Source organism: Larus michahellis, chromosome 9, assembly GCF_964199755.1.
Source record: "Larus michahellis chromosome 9, bLarMic1.1, whole genome shotgun sequence".
Lineage (NCBI taxonomy): Eukaryota > Metazoa > Chordata > Aves > Charadriiformes > Laridae > Larus > Larus michahellis.
The window spans coordinates 36,087,795-36,106,464 of record NC_133904.1 but is presented as its reverse complement, the minus strand read 5'-3'; the positions used below and the strand labels follow the sequence as shown (position 1 = coordinate 36,106,464).

At 48.4% G+C, this 18,670-nt stretch overlaps 1 protein-coding gene across 1 annotated transcript; it reads left to right on the top strand.

Moving 5' to 3' along the window:
• The first annotated feature begins 25 nt into the window (after nucleotides 1-25).
• Nucleotides 26-4,396, top strand: POU3F4 (POU class 3 homeobox 4). The gene has a single exon (XM_074601206.1). It carries the CDS (start codon nucleotides 806-808, stop codon nucleotides 1,913-1,915), a length of 1,110 nt encoding a protein of 369 aa, XP_074457307.1. The 5' UTR covers nucleotides 26-805; the 3' UTR covers nucleotides 1,916-4,396.
• The last annotated feature ends 14,274 nt before the right edge of the window (nucleotides 4,397-18,670 follow it).

The following is an 18,670-nucleotide window of genomic DNA, read 5'->3' as shown; positions in this document are numbered from 1 at the left end:
GGGACGGCGCGCGCCTTTTCCCCTTCGATTTTCCCTTTTTCCCCTGTTTTTTTGTTTTCCCTGCAGACCTGCGCAGCGCCGGCGCCCCGTGTGTTTCCCATTGCAAACTTTGAGGAGGCACCACCGGGATTTATCGGCGGGGAGGCCGAAAAGCGCCTTTTGGGGCTTTTTTATCATTATTTTTAGGGGGTTTGGTTTGTTGTTTCCTTCGCATCGCGGGGGCGCACGGCCCGCGGCGGGCGGGAGACGCAGGGCTCGGGGCAGCGGGGCCTCCGCTGCCGGCGGGGCAGCGGAGCGGAGCGGGCACCGCGCAGCCGGACCGGCGGCCCGGGAGCGGCGGGGGCCGTGCCGGGCTGCGCCGGGGTGGTCCCGCCGGGCTGCCGCCGTTTAACCTCTGCCGTGCGCTCCCCCGGCGCTAATCGCTCCCCATTTAAGCCGTGCCCCGCGTCCCCCCCCGTCCCCGTCCCTCCCTCCCCGCCCGGCGCGGAGCGGAGCGCAGCGCGGCGCGGAAGGAGTTAAGCGACGGGGGGCCGCCTCGCGCCCGGCCCCCGGTGCCGGCGGAGTGATTCACTTCCTGCCTCGGGCCCGCGCGGAGCCCTCGCCCCGCCCCCCCCGCCGCCGCGCCCGGCCCTCTCGCCCCCTCCCATTGGCCCGCGCGGCGCGGCCCCGCCGGCGGCGCGCCCCCATTGGGTGGCGCGGCTGCCAGTCGGCGGTCGGCCGCTGCCCGGGCCGCCGTGCCGGTGGATGTCAAAGGCTGAAGCGGCGGCGCCGCCACAGTATAACTCGTGGGGGCTGCGCGGCGGCCATGGCCACAGCCGCCTCCAACCCCTACAGCCTGCTCGGCTCCGGCTCGCTCGCCCATGCGGACGGCGCGGGCATGCAGCAGGGGAGCCCGTTCCGCAACCCGCAGAAGCTGCTGCAGAGCGAGTACCTGCAGGGCGTCCCCGGCAATGGGCACCCGCTGGGCCACCACTGGGTGACCAGCCTGAGCGACGGCGGGCCCTGGCCCTCGGCGCTGGCCGGTGGCCCGCTGGAGCAGCCCGACGTCAAGCCGGGCCGGGAGGACCTGCAGCTGGGCGCCATCATCCACCACCGCTCGCCCCACGTCTCCCACCACTCGCCCCACGCCAACCACCCCAGCGCCTGGGGGGCCAGCCCGGCCCACAGCGCCTCGCTGGCCGGCCCCCCCGCCGCCGCCGCCGGGCAGCCCCTCAACGTCTACTCGCAGGCGGGTTTCGCGGTGGGCGGCATGCTGGAGCACGGCGGGCTCACCCCGCCGCCCGCCGCCGCCGCCGCCGCGCAGGGCTTGCACCCGGGGCTGCGGGGCGAGGGCGGCGGGGAGCACGGCGAGCTGGGCGGGCACCACTGCCAGGACCACTCGGACGAGGAGACGCCGACCTCGGACGAGCTGGAGCAGTTCGCCAAGCAGTTCAAGCAGCGGCGCATCAAGCTGGGCTTCACCCAGGCCGACGTGGGCTTGGCCCTGGGGACCCTCTACGGCAACGTCTTCTCGCAGACCACCATCTGCCGCTTCGAGGCCCTGCAGCTCAGCTTCAAGAACATGTGCAAGCTGAAGCCGCTGCTGAACAAGTGGCTGGAGGAGGCCGACTCCTCCACCGGCAGCCCCACCAGCATCGACAAGATCGCGGCGCAGGGGAGGAAGAGGAAGAAGCGGACCTCCATCGAGGTGAGTGTCAAGGGCGTGCTGGAAACGCACTTTCTCAAGTGTCCCAAGCCGGCCGCCCAGGAGATCTCCTCGCTGGCGGACAGCCTGCAGCTGGAGAAGGAGGTGGTGCGGGTCTGGTTCTGCAACCGGCGGCAGAAGGAGAAGCGCATGACCCCGCCGGGGGAGCAGCCGCAGCACGAAGTCTACTCCCACGGCGTGAAAACGGACACGGCCTGCCACGACCTCTGACCGGGGGCCGGGGGGGCAGGCAGGACTGCGGGCAGCGCGGATTTTTCCGCCGGGGCTTTAACTTATGGTTTCCGAGAGGCGGGAGAGCGCGGAGCGGAGCGGGGGGCTCGCCGCTCGCCGCCTGGGCAATATATTTTTATTATTTTATTTTTTTTTCCTCTCTCTTTCTCTCTCCGACCTTTCCGCTGATCAGTACACGGTGTTTACTCGCAGACAAGGTTTGTTTTCGGTCTCCACTAGGACGAAGGAAAAAAAAAAAGGAACAAAAAAAAAAAAAAGAAAACCCACGGGAAAAAGAAAAAAAAAAAAGAAAAAAAAAACCGACAGAAAAGGAAAGACAGATGTGTGCCTATGAATAACCTTCCAGCGCCTTGGTTATATCAGCTGTATTTCAGGTGAATCTGTTTTACAATAGACTAGTTTTGCATTTTTAAAGACTTATATAGCGTTTTTAAATGTCTGAGGTGTTTTACTACAAACTGTACACAATATTTGTGACCTAATTTGTATCGAATTGATCAGTCAAAACGTTTCTCCCTTCCCCACGCACCGGCAATGTCACCCAGCGGGGACGGGGCAGGGCGGCCGCGGCCCTTCCTCACTCCCCCCCACCCCACCCCGAGGAGATGGGGTTCCCCTCCGCGCCCGCGGAGCCCCGCGCACCCGACTGCCGCACGCACGGTTGTGAAGAACGGGCTTATTTGTTGCAGCTTTTCTCTGCCTTTTCAAGAACTTCCCGACACCGTAAAACGGTCGGGTTACAATCCTGACCTCCCCCCTCTTCTCCCAAGGAAAAAAATAAAAATAATAATTATTTCTAAGAGATTTATCCGAAATTGAGCATCACAAACAAAACCGTGGCATGGGCCAGACCTTTTCTTTCCGAAGATGAGTTGGGCTTTTTGATCAGCGCCAGACTGAGAGGTCTGTAGTAAAACACCTTTATACTTCTGCGCTTTGGCTTCGGAAATCAGTTTCTCTGTATTTTGTTTCGATAGTGAAGAGGAATGAGGTGTCTCATGAATTTCGGGGGGGGAGGGAGGGGGACAGAAAACGTCCGCATTTGGTTCACGCTGAGCTTATTTCCGCGTCACAGGGAGATGCTGGATTTGTTGAAAAGCTTTTATATAAAAAAAAACAACATAAAAACAAAACGAACAGGGAGGAAAAAAAACAAAACAAACAAAGAAAAAGTCACTAAAATGCTAAAACCATAACCATTTTTTCGGCACAGGGCAGTGCTGAGCTGTAACGCGCCCCCCCGCCCCCGTCCGTGGATGTGTTGTACACAAGGACGGCGGGGGGGGGGGGGGCGGTGTGCAACGCCCACGCACCCACTCACGAAGGGGAATCGCTGCCTCTGTGTGTGTGTGTCCGCGTGTGCGTGGCCAAGTTCACTCGCTGCACCCGCATCCTCGGGGCCGCCGGGCAGGACCAGGCCGGGCCGGGCTCCCCCCGCACCCCGGGACGCCCCCACATCCCCTCCCCGGGCCCAGTGCGGCCCCGCTCCGCGGCTGCACCCCGCTCCGCGGCTCCCCGCACAGCCCCTCTCCCTCCCCGGCGTTCAAGATTTTTTCCTTTCGACATTTATATTTTTCAAGTATTTTTCAGTAAGCGCTAAAAAAAAAAAAAAAAATTAAACTCAACACTGAGGACCTGCCTATTTCTGCCAACTTTATAACTGTACAGTTTTGTATATTAAACGTTTTTTGGAAGTTATTAATTTAAAGAAAGATCATTTAGTTTATTCATTTAGTAACTGATGTATAATAAACGCTATTTTCATTAAAGGTTGCTTTTTTCAACTATTTTATCCAAAATTGCCTATTGCAGTTGCCAACAATTATTTATTTTCAATAAATTCCGCATTATGTTTAAAAAAAAAAAGAAAAAAAAAACGTTTCAGAAAGAAAAAAAAAAGCCTAAATGGGTGTCGGAAAAAAAATAATAACGAAACACACGAGTCGCTGTAACGTTTGGTTGTCGACCAGTTTTAGTCAAGGGGTTTATATTGACGCAATATTTTATTGTTGTAAAAGGAAAAAAAATTAAAAAAAAAAGGTTTAAATAAACATTTTTACAAAAAAAAAAAAAAAAGGATTATAAATTAAGTTGCGTTGTTTGTGCGCTGGCCGAGCCGGGGGTGCGGGCAGCGGGGGCTCCTCGACGAGGGGGCGGCGGGGACCCCCCAGCCTCACCCCCCCCCGCCCCCAGCCGCACCGGGCTCCCCCTGCCCGGGAAGGGCCGGTACCCTCCCGGGGAAGGGGGCTCGGGGGGGGCCGAGCCCGGCAGCGCCCTGGGGGCCGGGTTACACCTGCCGCCGCGCCCGCGGGAAACCCGCTTTTGGGGAGGAAAAGGGTCTCTGCGGCTTTTTCGGGGGTGGCGGGGCCGTGGGAGGGGGCAGCGCTGGGCAGGATGCGCCGCTCGGATGTGTACTGTATAGATGAGTATTTGTGTGTGTGTACATATATGTATATATAGATAATGTATATCAGTGCACGGTGCAGGCGGCAGCAGCGCTGCCTCCTCGCCCCACCGCCAGCGCACCGCGGCTCTGCGCGCCCGCGCTGCAGCCGCCTCCCCCCCTCCCGAAGTCCCCGCAGACGATGGGGAGCCGGCTGGGGTGTTCCCCCCCCTCCTCCATCGCCCCCAACAGCAGGAATCGGGGCCCGAAGGAAGTTTCTTTTGTTCCGTCCTTCCCTCCCCCCGCCTCCCCGGGCCGCCGCCACCGGGAGCGGAGAGGCCGTGGGGGCCGCCCCGGCCTTCCCCCCCCACCCCCTGGCCGCCCCCGCTCCCCCTGGGCGGGAAGTGGCGTGTTCGGGAGGAACAATAACAGTTAATCACATCTAATGGGGTGAAACGGGGAAGCTCCATCCCCGGCAGCCGGGCCGGGCAAAGGGAGGAGGGTGGGTGCTGGCGGGGGGAGGCAGGAAAGCAGCAAACTTCGCAGCATCACCAGCCAAATGGCCTTTTTTTTTTTTTTCTTTCACCCCCCTTCTGAAGCTGAACCTTGAAGAAAACAATAACCACCCCTTCTGTGAACAGTTTAAGGGAGGGGAAAATTACCTTTAGGAGTCCTGAGAAGGACCCGAGCGAGAAGCGAGCTCTCTTGTCTTTATAATAACCCAGCAGCAGCACGAGCACGAGTGGACAGGCACCTTCCCACGCCGGTTACAGCAAACATACAATCCTGTACCTGTTCACAAGAGGGATTGGGGACGTAAACAGCGGGCGATGCTTTGTTTCTTAACCCTAAAACTGATTTATTTTGTTGTAAGTCTTTGGAAGCTGCAGCAGAGCACAGACCCGGCGGTGTTGGGGGTGACAGGCCCATGCCTGCCCCTGCGCTGGGGCAGCAAAGCCCAGCTGCCTCCGCAGCGCGATGCCGACCTGCGACTGTTTTCAGAAAGGATTACAGCAGAAGGAGAATCATACCCCGCAAAATCACCTTTCTCAATCTACTCCATAAACAAAATAACCGTGCACCAAGTAGCGTGGGTACCAAACCAGGAGTCAATGGCCGCAGCTTGTAAACAGCCCCAGCTAAGGACGCGGAGGACAAGCTTCACGTTAAAACATCCCCTGTGTGGTCACGCTGGCTCTTAGCATTCAGGGACCCGAGAGGTGAAGCTCTTACAACCAGCATTGGTTTGGAGGAAAGAGAGAAAGCATTTCACTGAAATTAGCCCGTTTTAGAGCCCTTTGGCTGCTCTGTAAATACAACTACAGCGAGGGCAGGGTTATGTGCTTTTTTAAAACAAATTATGTTGAGAGACCAAAGAAATGCAATGAAAGACGAAATCAAGTAAGTTGCTGAACTGGAGTACTTCAAAGACTACTTGAAAGCTGGAAAAAATAGGGAAGGAGAATTTCATTTAAAGAAAAGAAAAATCTCTGCTCGTTATTGCCCGTGTATTTCAGTATTCCTGCGAGCAAAAGGAAACTCTTTTGTGCCACCTAATGTTAAGTACAGATCACTGTTGTCTTCTTTGCTGCCCATCATACTCGGTGTGCGTGGGGAGGCCTTGGGGTGCTGAGCGCGGCTAGGGATGCTCAGCATCCAAAGTCCCACCAAACCAAGGGTGGGAAGAGAAACTTCAGCGTCACAGTCACAGATTAGGTTATCTTCTGAATTTAGGAAATTATTAAAAAAAAAACAAAACACAGAACTCAAAAGGGGGTGGAAAGAAGCACGGGGTATAATCATGAGAACGAGAGACTCCAAATTTGGTTTTCGTTAGAATAAAGAAAATCCAGAACGAGCACATCCAGGCTTTATATAAGCTGCCCACCACTCAGCATCTCTCCCAGCAACCTCTGCAGTCCCCTGGGCTCACAGCAGCTCCCCCTCAGCTCTCCTCCGAGGATCGACGTGGCCTTGCCTTTGCATCCTTTGCACACACGTGTCTCCCAGAACGAAGAATTTATGGTGTGTACTTAGCAGCCATTCACACTAATGGAAGATACTAATTTAGTACGGAAATATCTCACGCAATCCCTTTAAAGAAGAAAGGGCTGAAAGAAAGCATTTCTCTGATGATAACAATGAATTACACCGCTTTTGTGATCTTAATGGAGAGTGTTAAACGTCTTTAACAATTTTTGAGGCTGAATCTCCTTTGCTTTTTATGTTATATGAGAAGAAGAGAACCTGAGGCTTCCTTCGAGTTTAAATTTCAAATATTCCCAAACTGTGCTCTCCTCCCCGCTAAAGAAGGGCGAGGACCAGAGGAGGGGGGTCACTTGAAAACAAATATTACTAAAAGTAAGCAGAGATGCTATCTCACTTTATAGTGGTCTTCATAGATCATTCAGAATATGGCCCATTCAATCCATACCTAGGCTACACTTGACCAAGATGCTTTTAAAATACCTCAAAATTAAGTATTTTGAGTTTTTCTTTCTTTGTTTTTAAGTAGCAATTCCATAGGTTCAGGCAGAGCAGACCAGAGCACCTGGTCCTATTGGTCCTGCATCCATGTACCAAAACCACCACTGATTTCTAGGGCAGATCCACACACGGATGGAGGTATGTTTAAAATGTAAGTCCTTTCCCCAGGAGCCGGGAATCATGCAGGGCTGGGGGGGGATGCCCTTCGGCCAAGGGTTCGATCCCAAAACCCAGACACCATTCGTCACTTTACTCACCAGAGCAGCTGCCATGTAATCCAGTGAGCTCCTCCGTGCAAATGAAATTTTTCATTCGTGCCTTTGCACAATCTAATTCTAAGACTCCATTCTAGAAAAAAAACATATATACAAGATTTTAGGCAGGTGAGCAGTCCCGCTGAGTAACCCCAAAAATACTCCCAGACATCAGGCCTACTTTTGTACTCGCTTTCCCCTTTTTCTAGCGTTCTGTAACCAATAGACTGGAAAGGCTCCCCAGCAATTACATATTTAGGATACGTGATAGCTGCAGTTAAGACCTTTACGACTGATTGCGGGATAAAATTTACTTCAAATGTGCAAGAGCCCATTTTTAAACCCCAGTCTTTCAGCTGCTTTCCATTATATATATTCTGAAGAATCAAAAGCAATTAGAGCGCATGAAGTCTAAATGGTAAATAATTTCCAAATCAAAACCTTTATTAAAGCAATAAGCATCTATTTTTGTTAACACTGTACGATACAGAAAGGGCCAAACTAAATAACTTTTGTTTTAAGGTAATGAAAAGAAAGCCAGACTTCTGTGCTGAGGACCGGTATGGATTTTTGATTGAGTTTTTAAGATTTGGGAAAGCAAGGTAAGGAAGAGGTTTTAAAACTACCATTTCACGTGGCGGTGATGTGAATGGTGCCATGGTTTACACACGCTTGTGAAGGGATCTGTACAAGGATGTGTGGCTTGCTGATTCACGGCGAGCGCTACGTGCTACGCCGGCTTGTAAATATTTGTAGAATCATGTCCTTAATTAAAATGGTAAAACAGTATTAAATCTCGGAAGGGGATAGAAAGAGGAGAGCGAGGAAGAGCTGTCATTGGTAAGAGCCTGTCAACAAGAAGTTAAAAAGCTAACAGTAAATACGGTTTCTGCCGGCTCTGGTTCGGCGATGCCATCGATCGCCGGGTCCCGGCGCTGCAGCTCCGCACGGCTCCTGATCAATGTTCTGCCGGCACCGAGCAGCGCAGAAACGACACCAAGCAGTCTGCTGCTGCAAAAGTATTTGTTTAAAACGTGGCTATTTCCAGCAGTGGCTGCAAGAAGCTGGGCAGCAGCCCTGCTCACCCCTGGTACAATTAAGGCACTGAAAAAGCCGCTCCATTATTCTGCTGCTGGATTTTATTTTATATTTCAACTGATGCCAGTCCTTGACTTCCACACCTCAAGTACAAATAATATTTACTCAACAGGGAAATGCCATTTCTGAACTGAAGTTGTTCTCCTTTTTGGCCAAAGCATGAAGCTTTGTTTTGCGTATTCATCTTCAGACTTTGGGAAGGGAAAAAATACAATAAAGCAAAATCAAATTAGCTCACAGATCTTACTCACCAGAAAGCGTCTCGGAGCGGGGATGACAAGGTCTAAACTCCTCCTGCCATGTCGGCTGGAGTACAAATGGAGGGAACACGAGCTGCTCCCTGTTCAGGACTTGTACTTCTGTCTAGATTATGGGATTAGTCTCTGTTACATCTATCTACAGCTAGGAACTTGTGATCCAGTTAAAGCAGCTTGAAAGGCGCCCAGCAGGTGCTGGGGTCTGACTCCGCAGCACAAATTCTGTGCAGTTACTGGGGAAAAACAGGGCACGGCGTTGCGTGGGGCTTTTTCCTTTTTCCGCTCTGTACTGGAGGGGGAAGAAAGAAAAGGAAAAAAAAAAAAATAAAAAAAAAAATCAAAGTCCTGCCAGAAAACACTTGCAGGCAGGGAAAATTAGCCACAGCCTTTTTTTTTTTTCTTCTTTGTTCCCCCCCACATCCTGAAAATGGAGTTGCTAATGCATAAGTACAAATGCTGTCAAACTTGAGTTTGTGATATTATTCTGCTCCTCGCTCCATACACACTGAATGGACGTAGTGGATCTCTTAGGCCTGAGAAATGCTAATTTAGTGCTGGAATGTTGAGTTTGCAGAAACTGTCCTGTAAATGTCACAGGGGATTACTAGATCTACAGGAAGATTAGAGCTCTGCGTATGTTCAGACTTTTGATTTAAAACTTTATTACCTTTGATACGGCTTCTTCATGAAGGAAACAATTCAGCAGCAGGAATTCTGTCCATATAAGACTTTTGCAGGGTCGAATCCTTCTGTGCAATCCTGCTCTTCGACAGAGTAGACAAATCTCTCTGTAGGTGATGCTACACAAACCCAAGTGCAGGAACAACGCAGCACCTTATAAAGCCGAAATCCTGCCCTGCTCAGCCAAAACTTCTCATAACCGCAGCAGAGAGAGGATACAACAGACCCAGAATTATACAGCCATGATAACTTTTTAATGGAAAAAGAACTGGTAGAGATTTTACTATCATGTATTGTTCATACTATAGTAAACTGTAGTACAGCCTAAGAAAATCTGCTTTTGTAACAAGATCTGTACAGAAATGAATACATGGTAATGTGACTGGCAATGGTTTTCTCAGAAAAACGTGCAGTTGCATACTAAGATAGTTACAACAGGATTAGATTTCACGTACAAAGCTGAAGTTCAAAGATTTTTCGGGCCAGCATATGAGAAAATTACAAATCAGGATTTTTGAGCTTTCAGTTCCCCACGGTGGAGAACCTTTGTGACTGAGCATCGCTTGGGCCTGTCTCAGCTGAACCTGGGAAAACGGCGTCCTCTGTTCTGCTGCAGCCATCCCAAGGTGGGACTCAGAGGAGAAGAACACCCAAGCTGGGTAGGGGCCTGGGTTCCCCTCCCTGTGATCTGCGCTCTCCTGCATCCCACACCACCGAGCTGGGCGTTGCAGGCAGAGCGACCCGCACATCTAACGTTCGCTGTTGGCTCTCAACCCTTTGTGCAGGGGCTTTTTCTTTCCTAGAAACAAGTACTATTGAATTGCTCCAAACCCCACTCCTTGGACAAAAATAGTGTGCGGAGCAATTTAAACCCAATTCAGTAAAAGAAAGCACCTGTTACCATACCTTCATCCTAGACCCAGATTAAAAACTAAAGTCTGCATTGTTTTATGTCCGTTTACTATGCTGATCACTAATTTCAGATGACCTTCAACTACCCCACACCTGAAGCAGCAAACTCACCGCATGCATTTTCTGCTCTGTAATGTTCTTCGTCCTTGACTATAAAATACTTCTTGCTCTTTTATACAAATGAATGAATACCAAACAGTTATTTTAGCAGAAAAGTCCTGAGGGAGGGTTTCTTAATCTCCTAAAGAAAACACAAGCACAATTTGTTCTGAGTTTGCTGCTACCTCTTGTGCATATTGGAGGCAGGACAAGCCGGGAGACGGGGCGAGAGGCGGGCAGACACCCAGCACAGCCACAGGAGAGTTAAAAGGGATGAGTTCAGTGGGTGCTCGGTTCCATCCCCATTACAACGACTGTCTGCAGAAGAGATTTACGCCATGCCATTTCTTCCTCTTGCCCCAACCTAAGCCACAAAAATGCGGTATCGGAATTGTAACGCCTCATATATTCTAAGGAAGATAATAGTAAACTGCGATGCTTTGACCTTTTCGGGATTTCTGCTGTTTGATTCACTCGCCGCGGCCATCCCTCGTGTTCGCAGCGGTAACCTGTGGGGACGCGGTGCAGCGGGGGCCAATCCGGCTACAGAATATTGAAAAGGTTAAAGTCTATGTTTATGAGTCTATTAAATGTTTATAGTCCTTCACAGGCTATACTGGGCATTAAAATTATGATATCTCATTCTCATAACAAACACTGTAACGAGAACAGAAAATGGCAAAGCATGAATCCGTTCTGAAGGCAACGTTTGTAATGAGAGTACAAAACCAGCACAATAGTAATTTGCTCCTTTGAAATAGTCAAAAAGGAAGAGACGACACCACAAACCAAAGCCACGCATAGCGTGACATAGCAAAAAATCGCCTGACCAGGAGGTACCAGCGATCCATCCCACCCACCCTCCCATCTCCAACACTGGCCAGCAGCAGATGCTCTGCTGGAAATCAGGAAACCAAAACAGAGGCCAGAAGTTGCCTTCTGTTCTCAGAGTTTTTAAGCTAAAATGCAAAAAATAAGGCTTTTTGGAAACTACTGGCACAGAGCCGTGCTGCTGGGGACACCGCTCCTGTTCCCACAAGCTCCTTGAAGCCTGCTCAGACCACCATGAGCTGTCTGCTTCGCTTTTACACATAACAGTGAGTTTTATAGGCCAATTAAACACTGGGCATATTTTTTTTTCTTTTTATCTGTTCTAAATATATTGCGTCTGAATTTCACTGCGTGTCGTAAGCCAGCTACAGTACATTAACGAGCGCTCATGAACACAGACAATTTACACCTCCTTCAGCCGGGCTCCAAACGCACCCCACGTCCCCCACCTCTGGCTGCGTTATTAGTCCCTTAGGTAGATCCGGTCCTATGAATACACGGGAAGAACCCGCCACGAGCAGAGCTTTGGTAACCCAAAAAGGAGCACTGGGGTGCTCTGGGGGCTTCGTTATTCCCAAGCGATTTCACATGAGAAGTGATGAAGCATGACTTATTTATTAGTCCTCCAGCCCCACGTCTCGGCCAGGGCGATGGGGTAGGCACCAGCTGTACCACCCCAGCAGCTTAGTTCCCACCAATGCTCCTCGGCCACCACAGGGGAGAAATTTCAAGAGAAATTTGAAGACGAACGCTACTGCTAGTGATGGGGAATTTCTCCCCAGCGTGAGGGGCAACACGTGAGAAAGTAACGGAGAACCAAGTTTCTTTGAAGTACGACGGCTGGTTATATCAAATCATAACTAGACGGACAGGCACACGTAAACACACAGAGGATCAAAGGAGCCAGCTGAAGCGCAGGCAGTGAGCCTGCAGCCGGGAAGGGCTTGGAGCCCATCCAGCCAGTGCTCATGGTGGTTTGACAGATCCCCCTGAAAGTGGGATACCAGCAGGCTTCAATTCAGTGCACCCCACAAATTACCAGGTTTTGATGGCCAGGGAGTAGCCAGAAACCTTAACGGAGAGAGAGAAAGAAAAAATAGATCATCTTTGTGCCCTGTTAGTGGGGTCTGCAGTTCAACGCTTCTCTCAGCAGAAGAAAGGCGAGAAGGGCTACTGAGAAATAGCAGAGAGTATTATTGTGGAGTCCCCCGAATCAGTGCAAGCTACAAACTTTGACTCCCAGGGCTGTTGCAGACAGCCCTTTCTTCCCCAAAACAGCCTGTGTTGTGGTATGACCCGCTATGAACACGAAAGACCGACTTCTCCAATACCCTTGTAATTTACCTACGTGTACCATACTGCCTTTAACCACCACCACCGCTCATTTGAGGAATTATTCCCGTTTTGCATACAAAGCTGTGTACAAAGTGAATCTGTTCTGACAGCTTGGGATCCCCTGCTACTGCCAACTTGCATTATAAAACAAATGCAAGACGAGGGTTAAAACAGAGAAAGGAAAAAACAACATACGTTAGCTTTACCTGAAAGATCCTTATTTTTGTGCGGTTGATGTTGCACCAAGAAGTAAGAGCGCTGGGTGACTGCCGGGACCTCCTGATGATTGCCGGGACCTGGAAAAGTGATGGAAACTGGGTAAAAAGGTGCAAACAGGGAGGGGTGGTAGTGTTGTCAAATGAACAACCAGTAAGATGTTACAAGCAAACATCTTTAAGATGTGCCCAAAAAGGGATATTAGCAGTATTCTGCTAATGTATCCCTTCAGAAACAGCACGGTATGCCTGGTGACCAGGAAAAAAGATTAACCCCCGCTACTGTCACTCCTCATTCGGATAAGCTCACAAACATTGAACGTGTTACAGAACAAACAGTAATAACCCCAGTGGTGCCCCGAACCCATATATGAGGATGAAGGGGAAAGGATTTATTCACCAATTCATGGGTCCTGCAAAACTGAAGTAGTATTTTTATCTAAGGAAACCATCAGTATGAACCAAATCCCACCAGCTCAGACCAGCGCTCCGCTAAGCCTCATCTTCAAGATTGCCAGTACCACATTTTTTGAAAGATGCAAGAAAATCAAAGTCATTGCGTAATAACTTCTCTGAGGATGCATCTTTCTCATCCCGTGATTAATATTCGGCTAACAGGATACATTTTTTTAAATCCTACCCTAAATAATACCCAGAAGCGGTTTTGTAATGAACCACCAAGGTCTATTCCAGACTATGGACTGGTTGAAAGTTGCATTTGTATTTTCCTATCAGAGGTGATACCTGAATTACACCAATAGTATTGTGCTGGGGCTTTTTGCATCTGTTGTACCCTCTAGACACTGTTGTGGCACTGTGGCACACTAACACAAATGCCAAGAGCCACCAAGAACTGCGCTCCAACTCTGTGTCTGGTAGATTCATGTAAAAATTAAATTTAATCAAAAAGTTTTGAAGACTTAGCAAGTTCTCCTTTATAACCGAGGCAGTTTATAGGCAGCTACAATCTCCTATTTTGCCAACTCAGATTTACTGATTAAAGTATAAGCGAACTAATGGCCACTCTATCATATATATCAAAACAATACATAGACAAAATCATAGAAATACAAGGGTAATGCCTTCTAAAATTCAACTTTCCCCTTGCTGCACACCGTCCTTAATAGATCTCTGGCTAATGTCCTGCTTTGTGGTGGTGATACCAGTAAATTCTTTAAAGAACAGATCATCATTATTGATGAACTTATAAGACAAGTTTTGAGTGCAATCAGAAATTTGAAAAAAAAACCAAACCTTGAAAAACAAGATTTCATTGAGTTGGGTCCAACCCCATCAACTTTTCTCTAACGCTAAAGCTCCCATCATCATCACAGAGCAGGGTCTTGCTGCCTAAGGACCTGGGGATCCAAACAGCTTTAAATGTCTCATCCTACCCCTTGTAAAACTTCGGATTGTCACCGTGAATCACTGTATTTACACATATGTTCTTCGGGCAGAAGAATAAAGATAACACTCCTTTCTGTCAACTGTAAACGATGAAGATATCCGTTCAGGAAGAAAAACTCCCGAACAAAAGCCTTGTGCTCTCATGAGCTTCTCAAAGACTGAACTTGAAGTTTCAACTCCTGCTTAAAAAGAGCTGTGAAAATAAAATATGCAAAATCAGTAAATGTATTTTTTCCTACTATTACCTCAAACAAATTACTCAAGAAAATCACACTATGTTTTCATTTTAAAATCACTTCTGATCTGATAGTTGGTAATGAAAATAACAGGTCATTAAAATGGCAGTTATTACAAGCATAGGAAAAGTGAAAACAAGGCAGCAAACATAATGATGTCATTGATACTCATTTTACTTTCCGCTATATCACTAACGTGCTTTTTTATTTGTTTTGTAATAGACTATTAAAAAACTATATACATAAAATATTATAGGTTGCAAAGGATTAAAAATGTCGTGTAGGCACCAAAGCAGGATTAGTATCACTTAAATAGAAATACATGATTTAAACTTAACTAATACGCATCACCCAGCAGGGACTGAGATACCTCGACGCAGGGGAAGAGGATGGGAAGAACTGGGCTGTTAGGGGAGGAAAGGTGCATGGTTAAATAAGCCATTGCAAACCTTATATCCCAAACGCTTTATGAAAACCAGACATTTAAAAAAAAAAAAAAGTCCCACAAGGTTTCACAGTCACTTAAACCCGGTTGCAGGAATTCAACGCTCTTTCTTGGACTATGTCCGTCATTTAGCTCTCGTGTTGAAATATTGTGAAATTCCCAATTAGGGCCAGGTGTCCCCAGGGCGGCAGCTCCGTGTGTGGCATCCCAGCCGCACGATGACAAGCCCCCACTGCCCTCCCAGGCAGGGAAAGTGCCTCCTGCTCTGCAAAACCGAGGGAGGAGGAAGAGGAGAACGAGAGGGATGGAAACAAGAGTGCCAAAAAGGTGGTCTTCCAGGAGATGGGAGGATTTCAGCCTCCCCCACGCCCAGCCGGGTGTGCTTCAGCTCGCTCTACGGGAGGCAAAAAATAATACAGAAAACCTTTAATTCGGGTGCAGGAGAAAGTGCGGTGGGACGCTCTGCTGCATACGGCGGTGCTGGTTTTAGACAGCAAGTTTTTGGGGCTGTTACTGAGCTGCTGCATGCGATGCAGGTGGTTCCTGAGCATCGGTGGTGCTCACACAGGTCTTTGCGCGTCAGAACCGCCCGTGTAGTAGAATCATCATCGCTGAATGCACTTTAAGGAGCAATTATTCTTGTATTACAGAAAAACAACCTTTACAAATTCAATTTGTTTTAAAAAATAAAATAAAATCCCAAAGTTGGAGGGTTCTGTCCAAAAAAATACCACTCCTTCCCATACTCAAAGCAGAATATTTGGTCTCAGTTCTAAAGCACAAATATTTTTTCCCTATAACTTTTTGGGGGTCCTCTTTGAACTCTTCACAGAGGCGTGGAGAAGGGCAGCCTGACCATTAATTTTTACCATGCCGCTTGAACATGACAGTATTAATGTAATATGTTCCTGCAGCAAATCAGCAAATATAGTGGCAGGAATCAAGGCGATGAAGAGAATATAGCAGGGTACTGACGATGCGGGGCTGTTGAGCTGAGCAGGCAAGCTTATGATTAGACAAAAATTGTACTTTCTTAACAGTGCTTAACATCTACGCGATAGATCTGAGCAATATATTGTGCAAACATCTGGTGTGCCAGTGGTAAGATGGATCACGTGGGTGGATGATCAAATACAGCGAGGCTCATCGCTCTTCCGTCAGAGACGCACGGTCACGCAGCGAAGGCGCATCCTTCTACTTGCTCTGGCTGCTGATCTATTGATTTTGAGCCGCTCTGATTCCCCCTGTGTCTGGCTGTGGATGCAGAAGAGATGAAGCAACTGGGAAATCAGCAAAGCAGCAAGCTGAGCAGTACAAATTGGTAAAAATTATTTAATACTGGGAAGCTGATCTAGTCACCCCCTGGTAATACTGTCAATTAAGTGTATGAAATTAATATTAATTATCAATAATGAATTGTTTGCAAGTGTAATAATGAATAGAGGAAAATAATAAGAAACACAGCATATTTACAATGCAAAAATGTTGGATGCCTCTGAATATTTCCTCTGAAATATGTCATGGTTCCATTAAGTAGTACATTCAAATACATATTTTCTTAGTATTTGAGTTGCAAATCACTCTAGACGCATTAGAAAGTGCCACGAAGCAAATGCACACACTGAAATTCTGTCTGATCCAAGAAGTTATATTCAATAAAATAAAAAAAAAAAAAAAAACCAGAAAAAAAACCCCACAGAGATGCTCAGCAAGAGCAGTCATCTTTGAAAAACAGGAAACCAGCAGCACTTGGAAAACATATATTTAACAAGAGAAGCACACACTGGAATATCACTCCCAGCCCATGCCGATGTGCTGATGCTTATCAACAGATTGCAATAAGTTTCTTCTCATGTTAGGAGCCGGGGCGGGGGGAACCCAAAAGGAAGTGGCAACCCTGTTCTATAAGCAAAGAAATCTTAATCTCTGACAGTTATTTTATAATTAGTTTTAAGTAATATTTTTAATCCATTTCTGCATTAAAAGTGCACTTTGCTCTGCACCTGCAAGGAAGAGATGCCAGGGAAAGAAAAAGCTGTCGGAAAAAGAAAGGCACAAATTGGGGTGTGAAAGGCCACAGAGCTCCCTGAACCCAAGGAGCTGGTGGCAAACCCTGACTTCATCTGCCTCCCCTCTCCTGTGCCCTCCTTTTTCTTCATTCTAGTAATTAACACTGGTTTGCTCTCTAACCTTACCTTTAAAAGGATGGAAACGATCAAACACACGAAAAACATGTATAGATGGCATGTGGGAGGAAATGCTCAATGTCAAATATTTTTTTTTGTGATGGTAAAATAGTGCAACTATTTAAACAGGAGTGAAATTTTTGTGGGTGTCTCTGTCAGTCGGGGGGAAACACATTCCCCTCGGCACGGCGTCTTCTGGGGGAATCTTCTCCTTTGATATTAAAGCTAGTTATGCTCTCAGAGATGCAGGAGAGGCCTTGATCCTAACACCACTAACAAGGGCGTCAGATTATACAGTGTTTCACCATAAGATTTGATCAAAATAAATCTTCAGAGAAATATTTCCTTCTAGGACCACTTTCCTCCACCCCCAAAAGTTTTCAAAATACTCCCACTCAACATATGGTGCAAGCATAGTCAAGTCCAAAAGGCACAATAATTGTTCATCATCAATTATGCTGGTTTTGGGGAAAAAAAAAAACAAAACCAAACAAAAACTACAATTTGTTTATAAGACCAGAAATTAAGTTTTTCCTATTTGGGATCATTTTCCACTGACAGGCTGGAGAGGTGGGCCCATGCCAACCTCATGAAGTTCAACAAGACCAAGTGCAAGCTCCTCCCTCTGGGTCGGGGCAATGCCAAGCACCGACATAGGCTGGGCAGTGACTGGCTTGAGAGCAGCCCTGCAGAAAAGGACTTGGGGGTGCTGGTGGACGAGAGGCTCAACATGAGCCGTCAGTGTGCACTAGCAGCCCAGAAAGCCAATCGTGTCCTGGGCTGCGACAGGAGAAGTGCGGCCAGCAGGTCGAGGGAGGTGATCCTCCCCCTCTACTCCACTCTCCTGAGACCCCACCTGGAGTACTGCATCCAATTCTGGAGCCCCTACTACAAGAGAGAGATGGACGCGCTGGAACGTGTCCAGAGAAGGGCCACGAGGATGATCAGAGGGCTGGAGCACCTCTCCTATGAGGACAGACTGAGAGAGTTGGGGTTGTTCAGTCTGGAGAAAAGAAGGCTCCGAGGAGACCTTATAGTGGTCTACCAGTACCTTAAGGGGGCCTACAAGAAAGCTGGGGAGGGACTTTTTAGGATGTGGGGTAATTGTAGGACTAGAGGGAATGGATTAAAACTAGAGATGGGTCAATTCAGATTGGACGTTAGGAAGAAGTCCTTCACCATGAGGGTGGTGGGACACTGGAACGGGTTACCCAGAGAGGTGGTGGAAGCCCCATCCCTGGAAGTTTTTAAGGCCAGGCTGGATGGGGCTCTGAGCAACCTGGTCTAGTGGGAGGTGTCCCTGCCCATGGCAGGGGGGTTGGAACTAGATGATCTTTAAGGTCCCTTCCAACCCAAACCATTCTATGATTCCAGTGTTTGCTTAACCGAATTGAAAGGTGACACTAGTTTATAGGTTATGAAAGTGTTTGGTATGGGAATTCTAGATAGAATCCCATAACTTGTATGGGATTGCCAATGCCGGGCTCTAGGAGAGCCAGGCCCAGCCAGAGGGGCAGGAGGGTACAGCGGCAGGGGTGGCACTGGAAAAAGGGATGCAAGCGGTTGGTCTTCCTAGTTGTCCCTGTTTTCAAATCTGTGTGCAATAAGTGAAGAACAATGGAAATTAGTGAAAGCACCACTTCTCCCATGGTGTTTGCTACCAGCTAGGAGAAACGGAAAGGTTTCATTTCTTCTGGAGAAAGGGCAGAGTTGCTGCCAGCATGGTGAGTCCCCAGGCAGCCATTGGAAGTCTGAGAATAAAACAGCTTATGACTTTAAACCAAAACCAGCCCCAGCTTCAAAGCAGCTGTTTACAAACATCAGACAGTTCACACTCGGTCCTCAGCTCCAGAGCCTACACTTAGAGCAAGGAAAAATTAAGCTGCAAATGTTCATTTACCTAATTTC

What these genes read in the sequence shown, in the direction of transcription:
- POU3F4 (XM_074601206.1), top strand. Translation starts at nt 806, where the DNA reads ATGGCCACAGCCGCCTCCAACCCCTACAGCCTGCTCGGCTCCGGCTCG.